Source organism: Coregonus clupeaformis, chromosome 9 (genome assembly GCF_020615455.1).
Source record: "Coregonus clupeaformis isolate EN_2021a chromosome 9, ASM2061545v1, whole genome shotgun sequence".
NCBI lineage: Eukaryota > Metazoa > Chordata > Actinopteri > Salmoniformes > Salmonidae > Coregonus > Coregonus clupeaformis.
In genome coordinates, this window is record NC_059200.1 from 23,437,333 (window position 1) to 23,463,006 (window position 25,674).

The window sequence follows — 25,674 nt, forward strand, 5'->3', positions numbered from 1 at the left end:
TTGACCAGGCCCATAGGGCTCTGGATAGAAGTAGTCATTTGGGACGCACTTTATGATTAAATGGAGTACAGGCTGCCACTCTCGGTTAGAGAGGAGGAGTTATTATTGAGGTGCCTGCCCTCCACTAAAATATTGAGGTGCCTGCCCTTCACCCAGCAGTGGCACACCTTGGCTTGGAGTGTTCAGATACTGTATAGAATGCTCAGAGTTGAACAGATGAGAGGAGGGGAGGGGAGGGTAGAAGATGGGAAAAGAGAAGAGAATGAACAGAGCTTGAAGAAGAGGGTTCCTTCAGTTCTGACCCACATTTGTCACTGGGTCAGCCTCTCTGCCTGGGGAGTGAAATGGAAGTACGAGCTCAGAATGTCAAAGAAGGGCTGGGAGTTGGAGGGTGTCGACAAGGCAAGGCAAGACTCTCCTAATAACTCCTACCCTCTAACCGAGTCTCCTAATAACTCCTCCTATCTAACCGAGAGTGGCAGCTTGTATATTTCACGTATTTTATGTTACGACAAAAGCCTAATTTAGTACTGTTAAAACAAGCATTATTTACAACATGTATCTGTATTGATGTGTTTCTGCTGAGTGCTGACACTAACTCAGAGAAGATAGTCGTCCATTATGTGTGAAGGGGTCCTCTGCTCTAAGTGTCGCAGCAGCGTCTGTGTCTGTCCGCCTCTCTGGTGATTATCAGTTAGTACACAGGCATATCTCAACACTGAAAAAACACACACACACTGACACGGCGTAGTTACAACATATAAAGTCAAATGGATTACTGTAAAGTATATTAGCGACACTTAGATAAAACACTTAAACATGAGAAAATGTGGCTTGAGCGAATGTTGACACCTCTAGGAAGAAGGGAAAGAAACGTGACAAATGTTGGTGGAAAGTAATGGCATTTTCCCCTTTACTGTACTGAACGTTCGGTTCCACACCTGATATGGAGTGCATTGACTGTTTTGTGTTATGGCTGTATGGTCATCATTTATCCCTCTGAGGCTTGACTGCTGAAAGACCCCCTCATTGGCACACCTGGGTTCAAATACTACTTGAAATCTTTCAAAAACATTGACCGTTTGGCTTTAGCCTGCCTGGAGTGTCAGGTGGGCGGGGTTTGGAGTGCCAAGTTTTAGGACTTTTCTATTGGTTCCATTGCACCAGGCAAGCTCAAACAAGCACAGCTAACATACAGTATTTGAAATGATGTGAAATAGTATTTGAACCCAGGTCTGCTAATTGTGTTTTTCTCCAGCCCTGCAGAAGGATTTTGGTGTCAGTCGCCAGGGAGAAAACACAAAGAGAATGTAATTATCATAGGAGGACTTTTTAAAGCAGGAGTGCTTAGTGTGTCTTGATGGATAGACTTACAGTATACCTATCCCCTGGACCTAGGCTAGATGGCTATAAATCAGTCACTCTTTTATGCCCAGTGTGGAGAAAGTACACTATCCACCCACACACCATAGTCCTGTGGACACTCCAGGCTTATGTACAATTTAGGCCTTAGAGCTGTAGTGGGAGAAGTGAATGCATAAAACACGTCCATTTTGCAGGTTTATCTTTCAGTCTTCTTCATGTCCAAGCCCGTCAAAGAGGAGGAGAGGAGAGAAGAGGAGAGGACCCAGCTGGCTGCAGCAATGGTTGAAAACATCTTAGGGTCTGTCCCAAATGGCACCGTATTCCGTTTATAGTGCACTACGTTTGACCCGGGCCTAGTGCACTATTTAGGACGGACCCTTAGTCTCGTTTCTGGGTTATAGAGCATCTTAGTTTATGTTTTTCAAGCAACATTAGATTACCCATTCATTACTTGCTTGTGTATACAACAGTCTTGGGAGCTATTAGCATAAGTGAAGTTGCCTGAAGGATTTTAGCTGACATTTGCATTAGCATGGTCGCACGGCAAGGTATTGGAGTCAGTGAATGTTCCTAGTGGTGGCTGTGCTCTAGTAATAAACGTGTTTGAACCCAGTCAGGGGAGTGACATCCTTGCAGCTTTGCCGTCAGCTTGTCTCAACTCTGTGTCTGCGCGTTATTGTAAAGAGAAGTTAAGACTGGCAGACTGACAGATTCAGGATAAAGACTTTTTAACTGCTACATTGCCACAGCATCCTCCCTTTGATCATTGTCTTTACTGATTACATTGATCTTGGCTGCGGTCATCCCTGGGTGCTATGTTGTTATTGTAAAGCACAAATGAGAGCGTTGATTGTTGTCAGGTCATTTCAGAGACAGGGATAGTTTGTCTGGCTAGCTGAGCGTTAGTCATCCAATTGATGCATTGTTTTTCTTACTGGTGTAATCAGCTATTGTCTTGCTGCATTGTTTAACTGGCTCAGCAGTGCTGCTCATGGCAACATCATGTCGCCGAGTCTACCATTAAATGAAAGTCAATCTCAATGTGACCTTCCAGATTCAGAAGCTTGAAAACCCCATTAGAAAAAAAGTTTGAAAACCCCAGTTTTTTTTCCATTCAGTTTTAGTTTAATATAATAACCTTGGTGTGTGAGCGCATGTTCATTCAATGCCGCCTGTGACTGCTGCATAGCAAAGCGCCTCTTAAACACAGCAGGTTCCACTATAGATGGGAGAAGTGGGGCTTGATCGATCAATCAATGAAATCTATTTTTAAAGCCCTTTTTACATCAGCAGTTGTCACACAGTTCAATACATATACCCAGTCTAAAACCCCAAAGAGCAAGCAATGCAGATGTAGAAGCACAGTGGTTAGGAGAAACTCCCTAGAAAGGCAAGAGTATATGAGCGTTAAGGCCAGATCGTTCTTCAAGACGTTCAAAAGTTCATAGATGACCAGCAGGGTCAAATAATTAACCACAGCGGTTATAGAGGGTGCAACAGTTCAACACCTCAGGAGTAAATGTCAGTTGGCTTTTCATAGTCGAGCGTTCAGAGGTCGAGACAGCAGGAGAGAGAGAGAGAGAGTTCAGGGTTCCGTAGCCGCAGGCAGAAACAGCATGGTGCCCTATGAGGGCTGCAGCTATCATACCATCACAATAACTCAATGATTGGATAGTGTTTGTCTGGCGAGCCAGGACTTTCTTTTGGGTAATAGCAGTCAATCACAGATCAGATCACACTACAAGGCAGTTTGCAGGCCCTGTAGTACATTATGTAATGCTCACTCACATCCTTGGCTCACATGCTTCGAAGGAAGATACAAGTAATTCAGTTATTTCTTCTTCAAAAGACGGACACACAATTTGTCTTCAATAGCCCTAGACTGGACCAAAGTTAGTTATCCATATTCTTAATTCACTTGACTGAAGCCCTTTTGCTCTTTGGGGAGAATAGGTCATTCACAAACTTCCTCCATCGAGTTTGGTTCCATATTCAGGCGTATTTCGTTAGGAATTAACTTCCGCCATTTTGTATTATTGTAGATACACCAGTAGATCGTCACACTATCTTTTGGGGCCAATATGAAACACAAAAAACAAGGTCTAGTACTTTTAGTTTATTATTGGGGACACGTCTTTCCCTGTGGAGGTTGGTACTGCACGTGTTTAACTCTACAGAAGCTTCTAGCTTCTAGCTGCTCTACTTCCTGTGGCAGTTGGTGTAAATGTTATAGGGTGTAAATGTTATAGGGTGCGTCCCAAATGGCATCCTATTCCCTATATAGTGCACTACTTTTGACCAGGGGCACTGTATAGGTAACAGGGTGCCATATGGGAGGCGCCCATAGTCAACTACATTGTGCTAGCTGGCCACAAGCCCAATCTGTCTCTCCCTCTCTCTCAATCTGGCCAATTAATTCACTGCCAGAGGAACAAGCTAATTAAAACAGGGACTGAAGCACCCCTGCAATGTCACTACATGGAGTTAGCACATTAGGTTGGGTGTGCTGCTACAGTTCTGCTCTTCAATCTGTCTGGAGAGCTGTGAGACTATAGGCCCCATGGGTCAATATACTGTGGAACCAAGTTGTGCAGAATGGAACACAAGAACAGAACACTGGTGTTTAGTTTGGATTGAGGATGATTGTTAGTGTTCCATTCCATAGTTCTAGTTCACAAACAAGCATTTTATTGGCCCTCATTAGACTATATTTCTGCTGAATGCAGCATGGTCTGAATCTTTTTATACATCCAAAAGACACACAGTGAATCTTATTGAACTCAGTCTTGGAGTTCAGTCCAGTGCCTTATCCATACTCTATATCTATTTGTTGTTTGTGAAGGTGGTGCATCATCTTCATCAGTATTCATTCTCCACTTTCATCATCTGGACTTATTTCAGCAAAATGTGAAATGGGACACAGTACAGTCGTGGTCAAAAGTTTTGAGAATGACACAAATACAAATTTTCACAGTCTGCTGCCTCAGTTTTGATTATGGCAATTTGCATATACTCCAGAATGTCATGAAGAGTGATCAGATGAATTGCAATTAATTGCAAAGTCCCTCTTTGCCATGAAAATGAACTTAATCCCCAAAAAACATTTCCACTGCATTTCAGCGCTGCCACAAAAGGACCAGCTGCCATCATGTCAGTGATTCTCTCGTTAACACAGGTGAGAGTGTTGACGAGGACAAAGCTGGAGATCACTCTGTCATGCTGATTGAGTTGGAATAACAGACTGGAAGATTTAAAAGGAGAGTGGTGCTTGAAATCATTGTTCTTCCTCTGTTAACCATGGTTACCTGCAAGGAAACACGTGCCGTCATCATTGCTTTGCACAAAAAGGGCTTCACAGGCAAGGATATTGCTGCTAGTAAGATTGCACCTAAATCAACCATTTATCGGATCATCAAGAACTTCAAGGAGAGAGGTTAAATTGTTGTGAAGAAGGCGTCAGGGCGTCCAAGAAAGTCCAGCAAGCACCAGGACCGTCTCCTAAAGTTGATTCAGCTGCGGGATCGGGGCACCACCAGTGCAGAGCTTGCTCAGGAATGGCAGCAGGCAGGTGTGAGTGCATCTGCACGCACAGTGAGGCGAAGAGATTTGGAGGATGGCCTGGTGTCAAGAAGGGCAGCAAAGAAGCCACTTCTCTCCAGGAAAAACATCAGGGACAGACTGATATTCTGCAAAAGGTACATGGATTGGACTGCTGAGGACTGGGGTAAAGTCATTTTCTCTGATGAATCCTCTTTCCGATTGTTTGGGGCATCCGGAAAACACCTTGTCCGGAGAAGACAAGGTGAGCGTTACCATCAGTCCTGTGTCATGCCAACAGTAAAGCATCGTGAGACCATTCATGTGTGGGGTTGCTTCTCAGCCAAGGGAGTGGGCTCACTCACAATTTTGCCTAAGAACACAGCCATGAATAAAGAATGGTACCAACACATCCTCCAAGAGCAACTTCTCCCAACCATCCAAGAACAGTTTGGTGACGACCAATGCCTTTTCCAGCATGATGGAGCACCTTGCCATAAGGCAAAATTGATAACTAAGTGGCTCGGGGATCAAAACATCTACATTTTGGGTCCATGGCCAGGAAACTCCCCAGACCATAATCCCATTGAAAACTTGTGGTCGCTCCTCAAGAGGCAGGTGGACTAACAGAAACCCACAAATTCTGACAAACTCCAAGCATTGATTATGCAAGAATGGGCTGCCATCAGTCAGGATGTGCCCAGAAGTTAATTGACAGCATGCCAGGGCGGATTGCAGAGGTCTTGAAAAAGAAGGGTCAACACTGCAAATATTGACTCTTTGCATAAACTTAATGCAATTGTCAATAAAAGCCTTTGACACTTATGGAATGCTTGTAATTATACTTCAGTATACCATCTGACAAAAATATCTCATAACACTGAATCAGCGAACTTTGTGAAGACCAATACTTGTGTCATTCTCAAAACTTTTGACCACGACTGTATTTCGTCACGTGACAATTTTTTATTTATTTGATTTTTCGATGTGCCCTTGAGCGGGGCACTTGACTCTGATTGCTGCTCTGGGTCGCTCTGGATGAGAACGTCTGCTAAATGACTAAAATGTAATGTAAATGTTGAGCGGCTTCACTGCAGGTGGATTGTATGTTTTAAAATTCAATAAAATAAAGCGATTTTAAAAAAAGAGTACTATTATGTAGCAACATGTTAAGTAGAGAATCTAGCTATTAGTTCATATATTATGTCTCTAAAAACAAATAAAGCATTACCTTGGGATTTAAGTATTGTTTTGTATTTTATTGACATGGGATTTCTATGATTTAGAGCACAGGTGTCAAACTCATTCCACGGAGGGCCGAGTGTCTGCGAGTTTTCGCTCCTCCATGTACTTGATTGATGAATTAATGTCACTAATTAGTACGGAACTCTCCACACCTGGTTGTCTAGGACTTAATTGAAAGGAAAAACCAAAAACCTGCAGACACTACGCTCTCCATGAAATGAGTTTGACACCCCTGGTTTAGAGCTAGAGGAATGAGGTATGGTAGCTGTAAGCCTGTTCTGCAAAGGTGGCTCTAACACAAGTAAAGGTGAGTGTTTTGTCGAGGTTCAGTGAATGTGAGCCGACCAGGTATTCAGCATTTACCTCCAGTTTCCTCCATCGCATCGTGATGTCTGTGCATGACTGAACACAAGGTCAGTCAGAGATGTGGCTAAAGGCACTGAAATGCCTAACTCTGAACGCCGACATTTTTTTAAATTGTGTTTTCAAACTCTCTGTTCTTTCTGTCAAGTAGTTTTCAACGAGTCTCATCTCATTAGTGATGATCAACTCAGCTTTTACTCCTCTGCTCTCTTTTTGGAGTGCACTTCCCACCCTCAAACACTATAATTGAAATGCTTTTCACACTGAATACTCAACAAACAACCTCATGTACACGCATTGAGAGACAGAGAGTGTAGGTTGGTCATGATGAGAGTGTGTGTGAACTACTAATGAGAGGTTTGCAAGCTGTATGATTAAGATAATACAAAAATCCCCATCAAAATCCGTCAGTTTAGATATATAAATCCACCTTCTGCATCTGCGGTGGAACGTGGCAGAGCTACAGCGCTGTCTGTCAGACCAGGAGACTGCACGCCAAAACGTCTGTAGCGTCCGAACGGCCTACTAACTAACATAACCACTCTATGGAAAGATGGTGGTCTCCGTTTTGCTCTACGACCCCCACAAGTGTCACGGGACTCGTCTGAAGGTAACCCGGTACAGGTTAAAAAGATTAATGGAGGTATAGAGATAGTTTCGTGCCAACAAAAAAAAGGGGGTAAATATGTGTCCAAAAAACAAAAATATTTCCTGATCTTTCTTATATCTCCTAGATATAGGACAGACACTTCAAAACCTTATTCCTTATGATTTATGTTTTGACTGTCTGCTTTGCCATTTATTAATGTGTTATTCAATGCGTTTCTATGGGCTATAGTAGCAAAGGCCAAATTCTATATTTTATCAAATCATTTATTTGTATTTTTACCTACAGGGGTCCTACAATTCTAAATAAAATAGCTAAATGATCCATGGTATGACCATCTTTAAACAATTCCAGCTTAGTAGAACCCCCCAAAGTAGCATTAAAGCCTTGTTGATAAACTGCTCAACTGCCCTCTGTCATACTTGTTTCTTATTGTTCTGTTTTGAATGTATTAAGAGATAAGCCTACTTTATCTGTGTGTGTGTTTGTGTGTGTGTGCATTTGTGTGCACACGTGCATGTGTATGTGTTTGCTTGTGCACGTAGCCACGTACCGCTAGCATGTGTCTGAGCGTTTGGTCATATGTGTACAAGCATGCTCGTGTGTATGCGCGTGTGTGTTTTATTGCAATCTAAACCTTCAGTCATAACAGTCATAATCATAAAAGTGTATGGAGCATGAACAGGCCTCTGAGAGTCTCTGGATCCAAACGACATGAGTCACCAGCTTGTGTTATTACTGAGATGGTTCTAACAGACAAAACTTGATGCAATACCCAATCTGACATCATTAGAGCAAAAACACTTGATCACATGGGGACCATGTTAGAGGTGGTCAATGAGTCCTCTCCTCTTCTCTCCTCTTCTCTTCTCTTCTCTTCTCTTCTCTTCTCTTCTCTTCTCTTCTCTTCTCTTCTCTTCTCTTCTCTTCTCTTCTCTTCTCTTCTCTTCTCTTCTCTTCTCTTCTCTTCCTATCTAGTGTAAGTACTGCAAAGTGCAGCTCCTATTTGAATAGGATGGCGTGGTCCTTACTGGTAATTCACAGAAGGGTTTCTTCAATGTGGCAAGAACACACTGCTTTTGCAGTGTTTGACTCTTTTGAGTTGATCTCGTGTGGTTGAAATATTTTCATAATTTGGTTTATCAATATTTTGTGGGGTTTTGGTTTTACAACATATTACAGTTGAGTTCAAGTCACTCTGTAACGCATTTTGTGATATTGTTTTGGTCTTGGTGTTTTGGTCTCTTCCAAGAAAGCCATAGCACACATTTGTGGTGTTGGAACATAATAGTGATCTGCATTATGTATTGATTTTACAGTGATGTTGTCACGGAATCTGCCGAGGCTGCTCCTCCTCCTTGCTCGGGCAGGTTTCGGCGGTCGTTGTCCCCGGAATACTAGCTACCACCGTTGTATGTTTCTATGTTTGTTTGCTTTTGTCTGATTGTTGTACACCTGTGGTTAGTTAGCGTTGATTATGTGTCCTATAAGTTCTCGTTTTGTTAGTCTTGTGTTGTGTGTTATTGAGCTTCCTGTCTGTATTGGTTTTCCCTCCTTGGTTTTTAGGAGAGGTTTTCGCACTTGTTGTGCGCGTTAGTATTTTTCCTGTTCTTTTACGCCTGTGTGCGTATCGCTCGTCTCCGGGCACTTTTGCTCGTATTGATTCACTAAAGACTGTTGAACGAAGCTTCTGTGTCCTGCGCCTGATTCCCGCACCTTCCACATACAGCACTCCTGACAGATGTCATTCAAATGGTGATGACATTCTGTGATGCCACCACAATGGTGTCGATGGTGTTTTCTATCACTGCTGACAGTATAGTGTCAACTCACTTTTAGCATGATTCCGCCTTGATAATGTTCTTTGGAGCTACTATGCTGAGTTACTACTAGTCCAGAGCTCAAAGACTAATCCTTTGCTTTGTGTTTCATGTTGGCTTGACAGACAGCTGTGATGGCCCACTGGTGTCCAACCTGCCCCAGTCCTCCTTCAGAAGCTCCTCTCAGTTATCCAACAGCCATGGGCCCGGCTTCGCTAAAGTCAACAGGAGAGATGGTGAGTACTGGACTTTTGATACATACACTATTGAAAAAAAAGGGTGCTTCAGCTGTCCCTATAGGATAACCTTTTTTGGTTCCAGGTAGAACCATTTTTGGTTTCAGGTAGAACCCTTTTGGGTTCCAAGTAGAACCCTCTGTGGAAAAGTTCTTAATGGAACCCAAAAGGGTTCCGAAGAACCATTTTTTGGTTCTAGATAGCACCTTTTTTTCTAAGAGTGTACTATTCTACTGCAGTAGTTCTGAGGAAAGGGGTTGTGTAGTCCCAATGGCTTTTTGCAATGCTTCACACACATTGACCTCATCCATTCCCCATTTCAAGTTGGAGTAAAGGATGGGAAAAATAATAAGGCATTGTTTGGCTTGAGAAAAGAGCCTGATATGGACCCTGTATTGATTGAAGTATTCCTTAGTATCCCCACTATTATTGGGAGGCTGTGTTCCGTCCGTACACTGTGGTGTTGTGAGGCTCAGTTGATCATTGCGAGAGGGGGAAAAGGAGAGCAAGGGTTGGGTTCCCCACAGGACTGTGCATAAAGAACATCAAAGGCAGGTTTCAGCAGCAGTGGCGCAGGATCCAGTTGATTTAGTTTGTGACTTGAGAAAGGGAAGAGAGAGAGGGAGGAAGAGAGGGAGAGAGGGAGGGAGAGGAGAGAGAGGGAGGGAGGGAGGGAGAGAGAGAGAGGGAGAGAGAGGGGGAGAGAGAGAGAGAGAGAGAGAGAGAGAGAGAGAGAGAGAGAGAGAGAGAGAGAGAGAGAGAGAGAGAGAGAGAGAGAGAGAGAGAGAGAGAGAGAGAGAGAGAGAGAGAGAGAGAGAGAGAGAGAGAGAGAGAGAGAGAGAGAGAGAGAGAGAGAGAGAGAGAGAGAGAGAGAGAGAGAGAGAGAGAGAGAGAGAGAGAGAGAGAGAGAGAGAGAGAGAGAGAGAGAGAGAGAGAGAGAGAGAGAGAGAGAGCAAGGTCACCCACCCTTACCATCTGAATTGCGATTCATCCAAACTAAGAAAATCAAGAGGGGATTGGATGGTTTGCTGGACGCTGATATAAGGGTTTGCTTGCCTTGCTTACAGGGGAAAATGCTATCACGGTGGTTCTTTGTTTGAATGTTTTAAAACGTGGAGGGTTTATCTATTTTGTTTCTAGCTTGAAAGCAGAAAATAATTTGGGAAAGGAGGGATTTTTAGCAGCCACATAAGAGAATGATTTTCTTGAACTGTGAGACCAAAACAAACTAAGCTTGTTGGATGCTGCTTCCATGCTGTCATTGATGGCTGTAGCAGTAAGCACACAGGGTTGGTATTTCACTATTCCCATCTGAGTTGATCTGGGTGGATCGATGGGTGTCTAAAACTGTCTATGGTATCATCAGTTTGGTATATTTCCCTGTGTTTGATCATGATGAAGCAGTGTCAGTCAGGTTACTTGTTTTAGATATCAGTTAATGTCTGCACCAGAGGTAGAAGATTGTTTAACCCTTTACACTTGTGGGAATTGGCCTATATGGATAGGGCTAAATTAAAATATTTTTCTTACAGAAGAAATATGAAAAGCATATGCATAACCATGGTAGCAATTGAAAGGGAACAGCTGGTAGATTGTGAAAATTATTAGACCAAATGTGAGGATACAACAGTTCACCTGACACAAGACTGAATCCACTGTTGATTGTATGTGCATTTTACATTTACTGTACTTTTCGTTGCATTTGTTGATTGTTACGAACCCCGTGGCTTTAAACGTCTAGGGTGGATGGACAAGAGACCCGTAACATAATTCATGCAAATTAGAATCGTGACATGGAACAGTGAGAACAAAAACTACACGACAACCATAAACTACCGTCAAACTTAAAATGTTTATTTTTTAACACACGGTAAAGGTTTGGGAAAAAGGGCTGAGCAGGACCCAAGAAAGGAAACAATAGTGTAAAAAAAACCTAAACTGATCTTGCCTGCCTCAAGAACCGCTAATCTACTGCTAATCATACAAAAATTACAGTGGGTGGGCCGCTCAGGTCTAACTAGTGGTTTTAGACAGTTTTCTTCCTACGGGTAATGTATGCCCAAGGGCAACATGCTTAAATTCCCCTTTTCCCAGAAACACACAACAAAGTTACCAAACAGAGTAACCAGCAAATGAGTGAGAACACAGGACACCACAGTATTATTTATTTCCTGAGTGGCGCAGTGGTCTAAGGCACTGCATCCAGGCTCTGTCACAGCCGGCCGCGACCGGGAGACTCATGGGCGGTGCACAATTGGCCCAGCGTCGTCCAGGGTAGGGGAGGGAATGGCCGGCAGGGATGTAGCTCAGTTGATAGAGCATGGCGTTTGCAACGCCAGGGTTGTGGGTTCGATTCCCACGGGGGGCCAGTATAAAAAAATCATAAAAATATATATATATGTATTCACTAACTGTAAGTCGCTCTGGATAAGAGCGTCTGCTAAATGAAGGAGAGGCAGAAGGAGAGGAAAAACACAAAAAGACACAGGATACCTGTATCCATAACATTGATAATGAAATCTGAAAATACTCTGGATACATTCAGTAACATGATAAGAATACTCCTAGAAAATGTGGTGTAGGTGCAACATAGGACAAAAAAAGTACAAGGGTTTGAGTGAGAGGACTAACTGGTGTCTCCAAGTGGCCACACACCTCTCTAAAGTGTGCACAGTTCCTAAGTAATTTCAATGCACTTTTATGACTCAAAGAAGATTCTTCAACTATAAGGTTATTTTTTTTTAGCTCTTCTAGTTGTGCTGTTGAGGAACTAGAGCAAACACACTTGTAGTTGTTTTGTTTGGAACACAGCCCAGCATCCCTGCCATCACACAATTACTGTTGGTCGCAATCTGGGTGAGGTGGGCATCATTTGAAAGCTTGTTCTATTGCCAACATGACTAGCTAAGATAAGAAATACGATATTATAGTGTTAGGCTTTCACAAGGCAATTCAGAGAAATGAAGAATGAAGTCATGAGTGCATTCAGGTGCGTGTGCCTTGGCTAATTTTCTTCACAATAACCAAACATTCTCTCTTAATTTACAGCTTTTCCCTCACTCAGACAACATAACATTTGCAAAAGTTGCCCAATTAGCAGGAGTGATGGGGGAAACTTCTTGTCATGCGAGTTGCTCAAGTTCAGAACGGCTGTCAGTCAAAACCCATAGAGAGCTGTGAGGTGCAGAGCCATAGCTCTGAGGTCATGTATAACATGTTACTGTACAGCCACTGTGTTCCAATTTAGCTGTTTATCAGTGCCCAAATCAGCCATTTTCAACCTGTATATAGGTACGAGTGTATAGGATTAAATGACATCATTACAACCAGAAAAGAGCTTTGCTCTTTGGGTGAACATTTCTAGTGATGGAGTACAGAATCGTAATCTGTTGTTAACAGGACATTGCAAAGACGCCTCTCAATATCCTCTCTTCTATTTGACCTTTGACTGTTTTCAAGCTCACTCTCTGTCCTTTCTGTGAATGGAGGAGGATCTAACAACATGGCATCCCATAGGGTTGAAACAGTGATGCTGCATAATGTATCCTACAAAGGGCGTTTTCAGAAGATGACGAATGCAGTGACTCTCAAATTGCTTTCTTACATGGCAGGGCACGAGACGACACAATCCCAGCTGTTCTAAGAAGAAATCAATGAATAAATTAATGAATCCATCTAATTTACATATCTGCCTGCACATGTTAACACTTATCATCCTCTAGCTAGTGTTTCTCAGAGGATATTCACATTACTGATTCAATTTACTGACAAAATGAACAGTGGTAACTATCAAGGCTCTATAATACAGATGTAGAATCTTAAGTTGATCAGTATTTTAAGCTTCTAAAGATAGTAATTTCCACTTAGAAATTTCAGAATTGATTTGCCCTAACGAAAAATGTATCAACCACTATGAAAATGTTCATTAATTATAATCCACATAATAATTCACATTTCCTGTTGCTGCATGATTATTTTCCAGCTGTAGATAACTGGTTCAAATTAAGATCCTACATCTGTATAACCCTCTGTTCAGTCCTGCTGGTATGGTATCTTCTCACCAGGCTTGTTTATTGAGAATGGTATTTCGTGATCTGACAACTAAATTGATTGAAATAGTGAATTAAATATTCCCGTTCACCGATTATAATCAGAAAGTAGCAACATGAGAACAGGTGGTGATAGGATTTTATACAATATATAGTCAGTAAGGTCATTGTATAAGAACATATCAAAATGGCACATTGTCTGATCCATGCAAATTATATTGTTTGTCCTCAGACTGTCCTCAGAGTTGGATGGTCATCCACAGAGATACTATTATGTAATTCTATGGGTTCACCCATAGATCCTATTAAATGACTTAATTAAGTATTCTAATTCCTAATTCTATGGGTTCACCCCTCTAGTCAGTCCGGAATTAGAATGCTTTTCAGACCCAACCATTCTACACATTCTATTACACCCACCATTCTATCTACACGTGCTGTGATCAGATATGTGGCCATGTCCATGTAATCCAATGTGGAGAAACATGAAAGGCCCATTGAGATCCAGTCAAGATCTGGTTAAACCACCTCCCTAGGGGGACAAGAATGCATTATGGAAGACCAGGTTTTGAATCATTATGGTAGGCCAGGTTCTGAAGCTTTATGATAGGCCAGGTTCTGAACCATTATTGTAGGCCAGGTTCTGAACCATTATGGTAGGCCAGGTTCTGAACCATTATGGTAGGCCAGGTTCTGAAGCATTATGTTAGGCCAAGTTCTGAACCATTATTGTAGGCCAGGTTATGAACCATTATGGTAGACCAGGTTCTGAAGCATTATGGTAGGCCAGGTTCTGAAGCATTATGTTAGGCCAAGGTCTGAACCATTATTGTAGGCCAGGTTGTGAAACATTATGGTAGACCAGGTTCTGAAGCATTATGTTAGGCCAAGGTCTGAACCATTATTGTAGGCCAGGTTGTGAAACATTATGGTAGGCCAGGTTATGAACACACTCTGACTTTTATATTCTCTATGTCACGCTCCCTCATTCTATCCTCCAATAAAACAAAATTAGTTTATTAAATTCAACCCAGTTTCTCTCTCTCTCTCCCTCCTTCTTTCACTATCCCCTTCTATTTAATTACCTATTCCACCCTCTCTCTCTCTTTCTAATTATCTCTCTTTCACTTTCTTATTCCCACCTTCTGTCACCATCACTGTCTCTGACACTGCCGTATCCCTTTGAATACACACAACTGTGTGTTGGATTCTAATTATGAGTTACTCAGTCTCCAGTCTCATTTTTGATTGTGGAGAAGCAATTCGGACAACTTGAGTTCATCCCTTTGCTAAACGTTAATAGCAGTATTTAACATTTAAATGGTTTATTTTTTCATCATCGTGATACTGACAGTTGTACAATTATATTGAAATAGGCTTTGAAATTTTGGCTGGCTAATTCCTTTCTCAAAAGATCAAATTAGATTTTAAAGTGAAATTCAACTAAGTGGAGACCATTCATTGAAATTCACTCGATATAGGACTATTGGCTAATCACATATTGATCTATTTGTTCAATCAGCGCTCCACTGTCCTCCGGTTTTATGGTCTGATTGGTCTCTCATGTCTTTGGAGAGAAACTGGCGGCCATTTTGGTCTAGTGAACATTTACCTGAACTGGCAGCTCAGCCAGATGCCAGCTTGGAAAGTCCTATCAGTAGTCCTATCAGAAAGTCCCCCCTAATTCCACCCAGTCTTTTCCCTCTGATGATCTGCCATGTTATTCATATGGCCATTATTGGACGGTTGGTGTCAGTCAAGGCCCCACACTCTAAACAGGTCTCTATTCCTCATTCATTCACTAGCAAGAAAAACAGTACATTATTGATGAGTGAGTAGTCCGTTCATTAGACACGCATCTGCTCTTTGCTGGAAAGCTGGTATGACTCGCCAAAGTCGTGTCGGCCACAATTTCCCCATCTCCCCTCTAAAATAGACAGGGCAGCACGTAGCAGTCCAGGCCAGGCAGGAATGATTTACAGTTACCTCCAAAATTATTGGCACCCTTGTTAAATACTGTTGAAGTAATATGGCTACAGGTTCATCTGCCTCACCTAAAGCCCATTCTTGTGTGAAGCTGCTATAGACCAAGTGCTCACAGTCAGTATCTGGATAATATGTGTGAAATGCTTGATAATGTATGTGATCAACAGAGAGGTATATTTGCTGGGTGATTTCAATATTGACTTGCTTTCATCAAGCTGCCCACTCAAGAAAAAGCTTCAAACTGTAACCAGTGCCTGATACCTGGTTCAGGTTATCAGTCAACCTGCCAGGGTAGTTACAAACAGCACAGGAATGAAATCATCAACATGTATTGATCACATCTTTACTAATGCTGCATACATTTGCTTTAAAGTAGTATCCATATCCATCGGATGTAGTGATCACAATATAGTAGCCATGTCTAGGAAAGCCAAAGTTCCAAACGCTGGGCCTAATATAGTGTATAAGAGGTCATACAATATGTTTTGTAGTGATTCTTATGTTGATGATGTAAAGAATATTTGCTGGTGTGTAATGAGGAGAAACAAGACACTGCACTTGACACATTTATGAAATTTGTCACGTTCGTTTAATGACGGGTCAGACCAAGGCGCAGCGTGATATGCGTACATGTTTATTTTAACTGTTAAACACACAACAAAACAACAAAGGAAATGAACCGTGAAGTCCAAGGTAGCACACACAACATACCTTAACCGGAACAAGATCCCACAACTAGACTGTGCCAAGTATTGGCCCCAATCAGAGACAACGAGCGACAGCTGCCTCTGATTGGGAACTACACCGGCCAACATAGATCCACACATGCTAGATATACAACATAGAATATATACAAACAAAGAATACACACACCCTGACTCAACATATAAGAGTCCCCTGAGTCAGGGCGTGACAAAATTGCTTTTTCCAATTACTAATAAGCATGCACCAATTAAGAAAATGACTGTAAAAACGGTTAATGAGGATTGATGAGGAATTGAAAAATTGTATGGTTGAGAGGGATGAGGCAAAAGGTATGGCAAATAAGTCTGGCAGCACAACCGATTGGCAAACGTCATGCAACTTGAGAAATCATGTGACTAAACTGAATAAAAAGAAGAAACTATACTATGAAACAAAGATAAATTATATAAAGAATGATAGTAAAAAGCTTTGGAGAACCTTAAATAAAAATTTGGGCACAAAGGAAAACTCAGCTCCATCATTCATTGAATCAGATGGCTCATTCATCACAAAACCCACTGATATTGCCAACTAATTTAATTATTTGCCAGCAAATTACTAGCTTTGAGTAAAGCCAGTGTGTCTATATATGCGGATGACTCAACACTATACACGTCAGCTACCACAGCGACTGAAATGACTGCAACACTTAACGAAGAGCTGCAGTTAGTTTCAAAATGGGTGGCAAGGAATAAATTAGTCCTAAATATTTCTAAAACTAAAAGCATTGTATTTGGGACAAATCATTCACTAAACCCTAAACCTCAACTAAATCTTGTAATGAATACTGTGGAATTTGAGCAAGTTAAGGTGACTAAACTGTTTGGAGTAAGCCTGGATTGTAAACTGTCATGGTCAAAACATATTGATACAACAATAGCTAAAACGGGGAGAAGTCTGTCCATAAAAAGCGCTGCTCTGCCTTCTTAACAACACTATCAACAAAGCAGGTCCTACAGGCCCTAGTTTTGTCGCACCTGGACTACTGTTCAGTCATGTGGTCAGGTGCCACAAAGAGGGACCTAGGAATATTACAATTGGCTCATAACAGGGCTGCACTGCTGGCACTTAAATGTACAGCTAACATTAATGATATGCATGTCAATCTCTCACGGCTCAAAGTGGAGGAGAGATTGACTTCAATACTACTTGTTTTTGTAAGAAGTGTTGACAAGCTGAATGCACCGAGCTGTCTGTTTAAACTACTAGCACACAGCTCGGACACCCATGCATACCCCACAAGACATGCCACTAGAGGTCTCTTCACAATCCCCAAGTCCAGAACAAACTATGGGAGGCGTACAGTACTACATAGAGCCATAACTACATGGAACTCTATTCCACATCAGGTAACTGATGCAAGCAGTAGAATCAGATTTCAAAAATAGATAAAAAAACATCTTATGGAACAGCGGGGACTGTGAAGAGACACACACACACAGGTACAGACACGCACACTCTAGCATACGCACTCTACACACACGTACATTGTAATATTGTTGTATGGTGGTATTATACATTTTGTATTGGAGATATGTAGTGGTGTAATACTGTTACTGTAATGTAACTGTAACTGTTTTATCTTTTGTTTTATGTGTAATGTAAGTGCCTTAATGTGTTTGGACCCCAGGAAGAGTAGCTTCTGCCTTGGCAGCAGCTAATGGAGATCCTTAATAAATACAAATACAAAAATAAAGATGAACAAAAAAGACTATGAAATAAATAATACAAATACCAAGCTATATTGTGTACTCCAAAAAGTGCACAGTTATATTATTTATTACTCTTAGAAAGAGATTTTGTTTAACAAGTAAAAAAAGTACTGAATGTGTCAAAATGATTGGCACCCCTAAAGAGTCTTATAAATAAATTAAAACTAAATAAAATTAACATTAACATTATACTTAAATTAACCTCAGTTTAAGGTACTGTATTGTGGCCTTCAATGGCTTCCTTTTTCACTGGGGTATAAATATGAGGTAACGCATGTAAAATTGCTTTGTCATCCATCAGCATGGGGAATGGCAAAGAACTCACAAATGAAAATATACAAATGATTGTTGACTTTTATAAATCAGGGAATGGGTGCAAAAAAAGCTACTGAAAAAACAAATATACCACTTACCGCTATTAGGGCAACAATGAAGAAGTTTAAAACCACTGGAACAGTGCTAAACTTGCCTGGTATTGGACGCATTTGTATCTTGTCCCCACGCACAGTGAGGAAGATATTTTGGAAGGCAAAGAAAAGTGGTCACAGTTGGGTAATTACAGATCTTGGTCACATCTCTCCAAATCTACAATTAGATGCCACCTCCATGCCTATAGGCTATTTAGAAAGGTTGCCATAAAAAAAGCCTTTATTGAGAGCAACCAACAAATGTAAACACCTGGAGTTTGCTTAATGGTCAGATGAGATTACGAAATTGCTCTTTGGCCATGCACACCAGAGATGGGTTTGGCCTCGAAAGAAGGATGCATATGCAGAAAATAACCTCTTACCTTGGGGCCCTTGGTAAGGTCAACTGCATCATGAACTCTACCAAGTATCAGGACATTTTAGCCAAAAACCTGGTTGCCTCTGGATCTTCCAGCAAGACAATGACCCCAAGCACACATACAAATCCACAAAGAAAATGGTTAATTGACCACAACATTTAGCAATGGCCAGTCTCGAGACTAACCTCATTGGAAACCTGTGGTTTGAATTGAACAGGGCAGTCCATAAGCACAGACCGAAGGATATCAAGGATCTGGAAAGATTCTGTATGGAGGAATGGTCGACGATCCCTCCCAATGTGTTCTCCAATCTCATAAAACATTATAGAAAAAGTGCCGACATTTTGTTTTAGTCTACAAATGATTTGTAATTATGTTCCGGCCCCCTCACCATCCGCTGAAGAAAATAATTGTCCCGCGGCTCAATCTAGTGGATGATTTCTGGAATAGGGTGCCATTTTGGACGCAGCCCATAACAGGAAGAGGAGAAAAGTCTGAGTGATTTTATCTTCCTGGTTGGAAGGCCTGTCATACACAATATGACCAAATCTAAAGACAGAGGGTAGAGATTTATTGGAACAGAGAGTAAAGGGATTATTCAATTTTGAAACCCTACAGCTACATTGGTGACTTGTGATGGAATTCACCACTGATCTGTGAAGAAAAGAAAAGTTGTATTTTGTAGAACCTTAGAAAAGGATAGTGTTTGCAGTACTGTGTAATTCCACTCAGTGTGGTAACCAACCATGGCTCTCTCTTTGGGGTACTTCCCACAAAGCAAATCTGGTTGAAATCATGACATCATTTCAACCAGTTTACAAGGTTGTGATCTGGTTGTGATATCATTTCAACAAGTTTTTCCCACTGGGTAGTAGATATTGCATTAGAGAAATGTAACAGGGTTTGGCTTCAAGGGTAAAATATTATATTTGTCAAATTTGTTGTTGTTTTTTATGAACATTTGCCCACAAAAAACTTTTATGGTTGATATAGCCAAAGCGTTGATTATGGACAAATGATTAGATGCCACTGATAATGTTACTATTTTCAGACTTTTAGTCAGATACAGTGCCTTCAGAAAAGATTCATACCCCATGACTTATTCCACATTTTGTTGTGTTACAGCCTGAATTCAAAATAGAAATTTTTTCTCACCCATCTACACACAATACCTCATAATAACAAAGTGAAAACATGTTTTTAGAAATTTTTGCAAATGTATTGAAAATGAAACACATAAATAATACATTTACATAAGTATTCACACCCCTGAATCAATACTTTCTAGATGCACTTTTGGCGGCGATTGCAGCTTTGAGTAGTCTTGGGTATGTCTGTGTCAACTTTGCACATCTGGATTTTGGAATTTTCTCCCATTCTTTCTTGCAGATTTACTCAAGCTCTGTGAAGTCAGATGGGGAGCGGTGGTGAACAGCAATTTTCAAGTCTTTCTACAGATTTTCAATGGGATTGAATTATTGGCTTTGGCTGGGCCACTCAAGGACTTTCACATTGTTGTTCTGAAGCCATTCCAGCATTGCTTTGGCTGTATGCTTGGGGTCATTGTCCTGTTGGAACGTAAACCTTCGCCCTAGTCTAAGGTCGTTTGCACTCTGAAGCAGGTTCTCATCAAGGATTTGCCTGTATTTGGCTCCATTCATTGTCCCCTCTATCCTTACCAGTCCCCCAGTCCCTGCCGCTGAAAAGCATCCCCATAGCATGATGCTGCCACCACCATGCTTCACGGTAGGGATGGTGTTAGACAGGTGATGAGCCGTGCCTGGTTTTCTCCAGACATAGCGCTTTACATTCAGGCCAAAGAGTTACAGTGGGGAAAAAAAGTATTTAGTCAGCCACCAACTGTGCAAGTTCTCCCACTTAAAAAGATGAGAGAGGCCTGTAATTTTCATCATAGGTACACGTCAACTATGACAGACAAAATGAGGGAAAAAAATCCAGAAAATCACATTGTAGGATTTTTAATGAATTTTTGCAAATTATGGTGGAAAATAAGTATTTGGTCACCTACAAACAAGCAAGATTTCTGGCTCTCACAGACCTGTAACTTCTTATTTAAGAGGCTTCTCTGTCCTCCACTCGTTACCTGTATTAATGGCACCTGTTTGAACTTGTTATCAGTATAAAAGACACCTGTCCACAACCTCAAACAGTCACACTCCAAACTCCACTATGGCCAAGACCAAAGAGCTGTCAAAGGACACCAGAAACAAAATTATAGACATGCACCAGGCTGGGAAGACTGAATCTGCAATAGGTAAGCAGCTTGGTTTGAAGAAATCAACTGTGCGAGCAATTATTAGGAAATGGAAGACATACAAGACCACTGATAATCTCCCTCGATCTGGGGCTCCACGCAAGATCTCACCCCGTGGGGTCAAAATGATCACAAGAACGGTGAGTAAAAATCCCAGAACCACATGGGGGGACCTAGTGAATGACCTGCAGAGAGCTGGGACCAAAGTAACAAAGCCTACCATCAGTAACACACTACGCCGCCAGGGACTCAAATCCTGCAGTGCAAGACGTGTCACCCTGCTTAAGCCAGTACATGTCCAGGCCCGTCTGAAGTTTGCTAGAGTGCATTTGGATGATCCAGAAGAGGATTGGGAGAATGTCATATGGTCAGATGAAACCAAAATAGAACTTTTTGGTAAAAACTCAACCTCGTCGTGTTTGGAGGACAAAGAATGTTGAGTTGCATCCAAAGAACACCATACCTACTGTGAAGCATGGGGGTGGAAACATCATGCTTTGGGGCTGTTTTTCTGCAAAGGGACCAGGACGACTGATCCGTGTAAAGGAAAGAATGAATGGGGCCATGTATCGTGAGATTTTGAGTGAAAACCTCCTTCCATCAGCAAGGGCATTGAAGATGAAACGTGGCTGGGTCTTTCAGCATGACAATGATCCCAAACACACCGCCCGGGCAACGAAGGAGTGGCTTCGTAAGAATCATTTCAAGGTCCTGGAGTGGCCTAGCCAGTCTCCAGATCTCAACCCCATAGAAAATCTTTGGAGGGAGTTGAAAGTCCGTGTTGCCCAGCGACAGCCCCAAAACATCACTGCTCTAGAGGAGATCTGCATGGAGGAATGGGCCAAAATACCAGCAACAGTGTGTGAAAAGACTTACAGAAAGACTTACAGAAAACGTTTGACCTGTGTCATTGCCAACAAAGGGTATATAACAAAGTATTGAGAAACTTTTGTTATTGACCAAATACTTATTTTCCACCATAATTTGCAAATAAATTCATTAAAAATCCTACAATGTGATTTTCTGGAAAAAAAATTCTCATTTTGTCTGTCATAGTTGACGTGTACCTATGATGAAAATTACAGGCCACTCTCATCTTTTTAAGTGGGAGAACTTGCACAATTGGTGGCTGACTAAATACTTTTTTTCCCCACTGTACATTTATGTCTCATCAGACCACAGAATTTTTTGCTTTATGATCTCAGAGTCTTTCACGTGTCATTTTCCAGGCATGCTGTTATGTGCCTTTTTCTCAGGAGAGGCTTCTGTCTGGCTACTCGCCCTTAAAGCCCAGATTGGTGAAGTGCTGTTGTCCTTGTGGCAGGTTCTCCCATCTCAGTAGTTCTGTCAGAGTGGGTTCTTGGTCACCTCCCTGACCAAGGTCCTTCTTGCCCGGTTGCTCAGTTTGGCAGAGTCTGGGTAGTTCCATATTTTTTCCATGTCCCAATGATGGAGACCACTGTGCTCTTGGAAACGTTCAACACTCTAGAAATTGTTTTATACCCTTCCCAAAATATATGCCTCATCACAATTCTATCAGAAACCTACGGACAGTTCCTTGGACTTCATGGTATAGTTTCTGCTCTGACATGCACTGTCAACTGTTGGACCTTATATAGACAGATGTGTTTCTTTCTAAATCATGTCCAAAAAATGGAATTGGCCACAGGTGGACTCAATTTGTAGTGACATCTCAAGGATGATCAAAGGAAATTCAATGCACCTGAGCTCAATTTGGATGATTATAGCAAAGGCGTGTGGATAATTATGTAAATTAGATATTTCTGTATTTCAATTTAAATAAATTTGCAAACGTTTCTAAAAACATGTTTTCACTTTGTCATTATGGGGTATTGTGTGTAGATGGCCAAGCCTGTCTCTGACCTTTTTAACCTGTCTCTCCTCTCTGGGGAGGTTCCATTGCTTGGAAGGCAGCCACGGTGTGTCCTTTATTTAAAGGGAGCGATCAAGCTGATCCTAACCCTAGACCCACTCCAATTTGCATACCGCCCCAAAAGATCCACAGATGACGCAATCTCTATTGCACTCCACACTGCCCTTTCCCACCTGGACAAGAGGAACACCTACGTGAGAATGCTATTCATTGACTACAGCTCAGCGTTCAACACCATAGTGCCCTCAAAGCTCATCACTAAGCTAAGGATCCTGGGACTAAACACCTCCCTCTGCAACTGGATCCTGGACTTCCTGACGGGCCGCCCCCAGGTGGTAAGGGTAGGTAACAACACATCTGCCACGCTGATCCTCAACACGGGGGCCCATCAGGGGTACGTGCTCAGTCCCCACCTGTACTCCCTGTTCACCCATTACTGCATGGCCAGGCACGACTACAACACCATCATTAAGTTTGCCAACAACGATGAGACAGCCTATAGGGAGGAGGTCAGAGACCTGGCCGTGTGGTGCCAGGATAACAACCTCTCCCTCAACGTGACCAAGACAAAGGAGATGATTGTGGACTACAGGAAAAAAAAAGAGGACTGCGCACGCCCCCATTCTCATCGACGGGGCTGTAGTGGAACAGGTTGAGAGCTTCAAGTTCCTTGATGTCCACATCACCAACGAACTATCATGGTCCAAACACACCAAGACAGTCGTGAAGAGGGCACGACAAAGCCTATTCCCCCTCAGGAGACAGAAAATATTTGGCATGGGTCCTCAGATTCTCAAAAAGTTCTACAGCTGCACCATCGAGAGCATCCTGACTGGTTGCATCACCTTCTGGTATGGCAACTGCTCGGCCTCCGACCGCAAGGCACTACAGAGGGTAGTGCGTACGGCCCAGTACATCACTGGGGCCAAGCTTCCTGCCATCCAGGACCTCTATACCAGGTGGTGTCAGAGGAAGGCCCTCAAAATTGTCAAAGACTCCAGCCACCCTAGTCATAGACTGTTCTCTCTGCTACCACACGGCAAGCGGTACCGGAGCGCCAAGTCTAGGTCCAAAAGCCTTCTCAACAGCTTCTACCCCCATGCCATAAGACTCCTGAACAGCTAATCATGGCTAACCGAACTACTTGCACTGCCCCCCCCACCACCACCCCATCTTTTTACGCTGCTGCTACTCTGTTAATTATTTATGCATCGTCACTTTAACTCTACTCACATGTACATATTACCTCAACTACCTCAACTAGCCGGTGGCCCCGCACATTGACTCTGCACCGGTACACCCCTGTATATAGCCTCCCTACTGTTATTTTATTTTACTTCTGCTCTTTTTTTCTCAACACTTTTTTGTTGTTGTTTTATTTTACTTTTTTATTAAAAAATAAAAAATAAATGCATAGTTGGTTAAGGGCTGTAAGTAAGCATTTCACGGTAATGTCTACACCTGTTGTATTCGGCGCATGTGGATTTGATTTGATTTATCTGTTATAGGCCAATTTCTATTTTGCCCTGTTTATCAAAAGTGTTGGGAAAACGTGTCAATATTCAGCTGACTGGCTTTCTTGATGTCTATAGTATTCTCTCTGGTACGCGATCTGGTTTCCACTCAGGTTATGGATGTGTCACTGCAACCTTAACCTCTACGCGATCGGTGTCCCGGATAAGGGATGGTTGAGCGAACGTGCGCTAATGTAATTAGCATGAGTGTTGTAAGTAAAAGCATACTTTGATTTGTCATCCTAAGGGTCCCAGAGATCAAATGTAGCATAGTTTTGTTTGATCAAATCCATTTTTATATTCAAATGTAGGAACTGGGTTCTACAGTTTGAACCCCTGCTGTCTCTGGCTTCACACCCACCCCGCCCAGCCATCTAGATGTGTGAAAGTTAGTGTATAAGCTAATGATACATCATATATGACATTCCTGGGAGTGTGTAAACTTACATTTTGTATTACCATATCATTTTTGTATGTTCTCTATAGTTATGTACTTGAAAATGTATCAATTGACCAATTCATCACATTTGGGCAGACTTGATACAAAATAGTCCAGTATTGCAATGCTTCACTGGATCAAAATCTAAATTGCGTCTAAACTGCAATATTATATTGTGGCCTTTCTCTTGCTTTTCAAAGATGATGGACCAAAAACAAATTGAAAACAAACGTTTTTTTGTTTGTATTATCTTTTACCAGATCTAATGTGTTATATTCTCCTACATTAATTTCACATTTCCACAAACTTCAAAGTGTTTCCTTTCAAATAGTATCAAGAATATGCATATCCTTGCTTCATGTCCTGATCTACAGTCAGTTAGATTTGGGTATGTCTTTTTAGGCGAAAATTGAAAAAAAGGGTGTGATCCTTAAGAGGTTAAAGGTCCTAAATGATGTCACCATTGCCCTTCTAAGCAATGTTGTGCTGCTATTTTTATTGACTTGGCCAAAGCTTTTGATACAGTAGACCATTCCATACTTGTCGGCCTGCTAGGAGTATTGGTGTCTCTGAGGGGTCTTTGGCCTGGTTTGCTAACTACCTCTCTCAAAGTGCAGTGTATAAAGTCAGAACATCTGCTATCTCAGCCACTGCCTGTCACCAATGGAGTACCCCAAGGCTCGATCCTAGGCCCCACGCTCTTCTCAATTTACATCAATAATATAGCTCAGGCAGTAGGAAGCTCTCTCATCCATTTATATGAAGATGTTACATTCTTATTCTCAGCTAGCCCCTCCCCGGATTTTGTGTTAAATGCTCTACAACAAAGCTTTCTTAGTGTCCAACAAGCTTTCTCTGCCCTTAACCTTGTTCTGAACACCTCTAAAACAAAGGTCATGTGGTTTGGTAAAAACAATGTCCCTCTCCCCACCTGTGTGATTACTACCTCTGAGGGTTTAGAGCTTGAGGTAGTCACCTCATACATGTACTTGGGAGTATGGATAGACGGTACACTGTCCTTCTCTCAGCACATATCAAAGCTGCAGGCTAAGGTTAAATCTAGACCTGGTTTCCTCTATTGTAATCGCCCCTCTTTCACCC

The 25,674-nt window shown here is 41.9% G+C and overlaps 1 protein-coding gene across 2 annotated transcripts in view; it reads left to right on the top strand.

Annotated features, from left to right (window-relative positions):
- Positions 1-25,674, top strand: part of cntnap3 (contactin associated protein family member 3) — a 218,777-nt gene that overhangs the window by 16,396 nt on the left and 176,707 nt on the right. For both annotated transcript variants that reach the window (XM_041885548.1, XM_041885549.1), the window contains exon 2: positions 9,063-9,173. In XM_041885548.1, the coding sequence (XP_041741482.1) occupies positions 9,063-9,173 (111 nt within the window). The remainder of the gene's footprint in view (positions 1-9,062; positions 9,174-25,674) is intronic.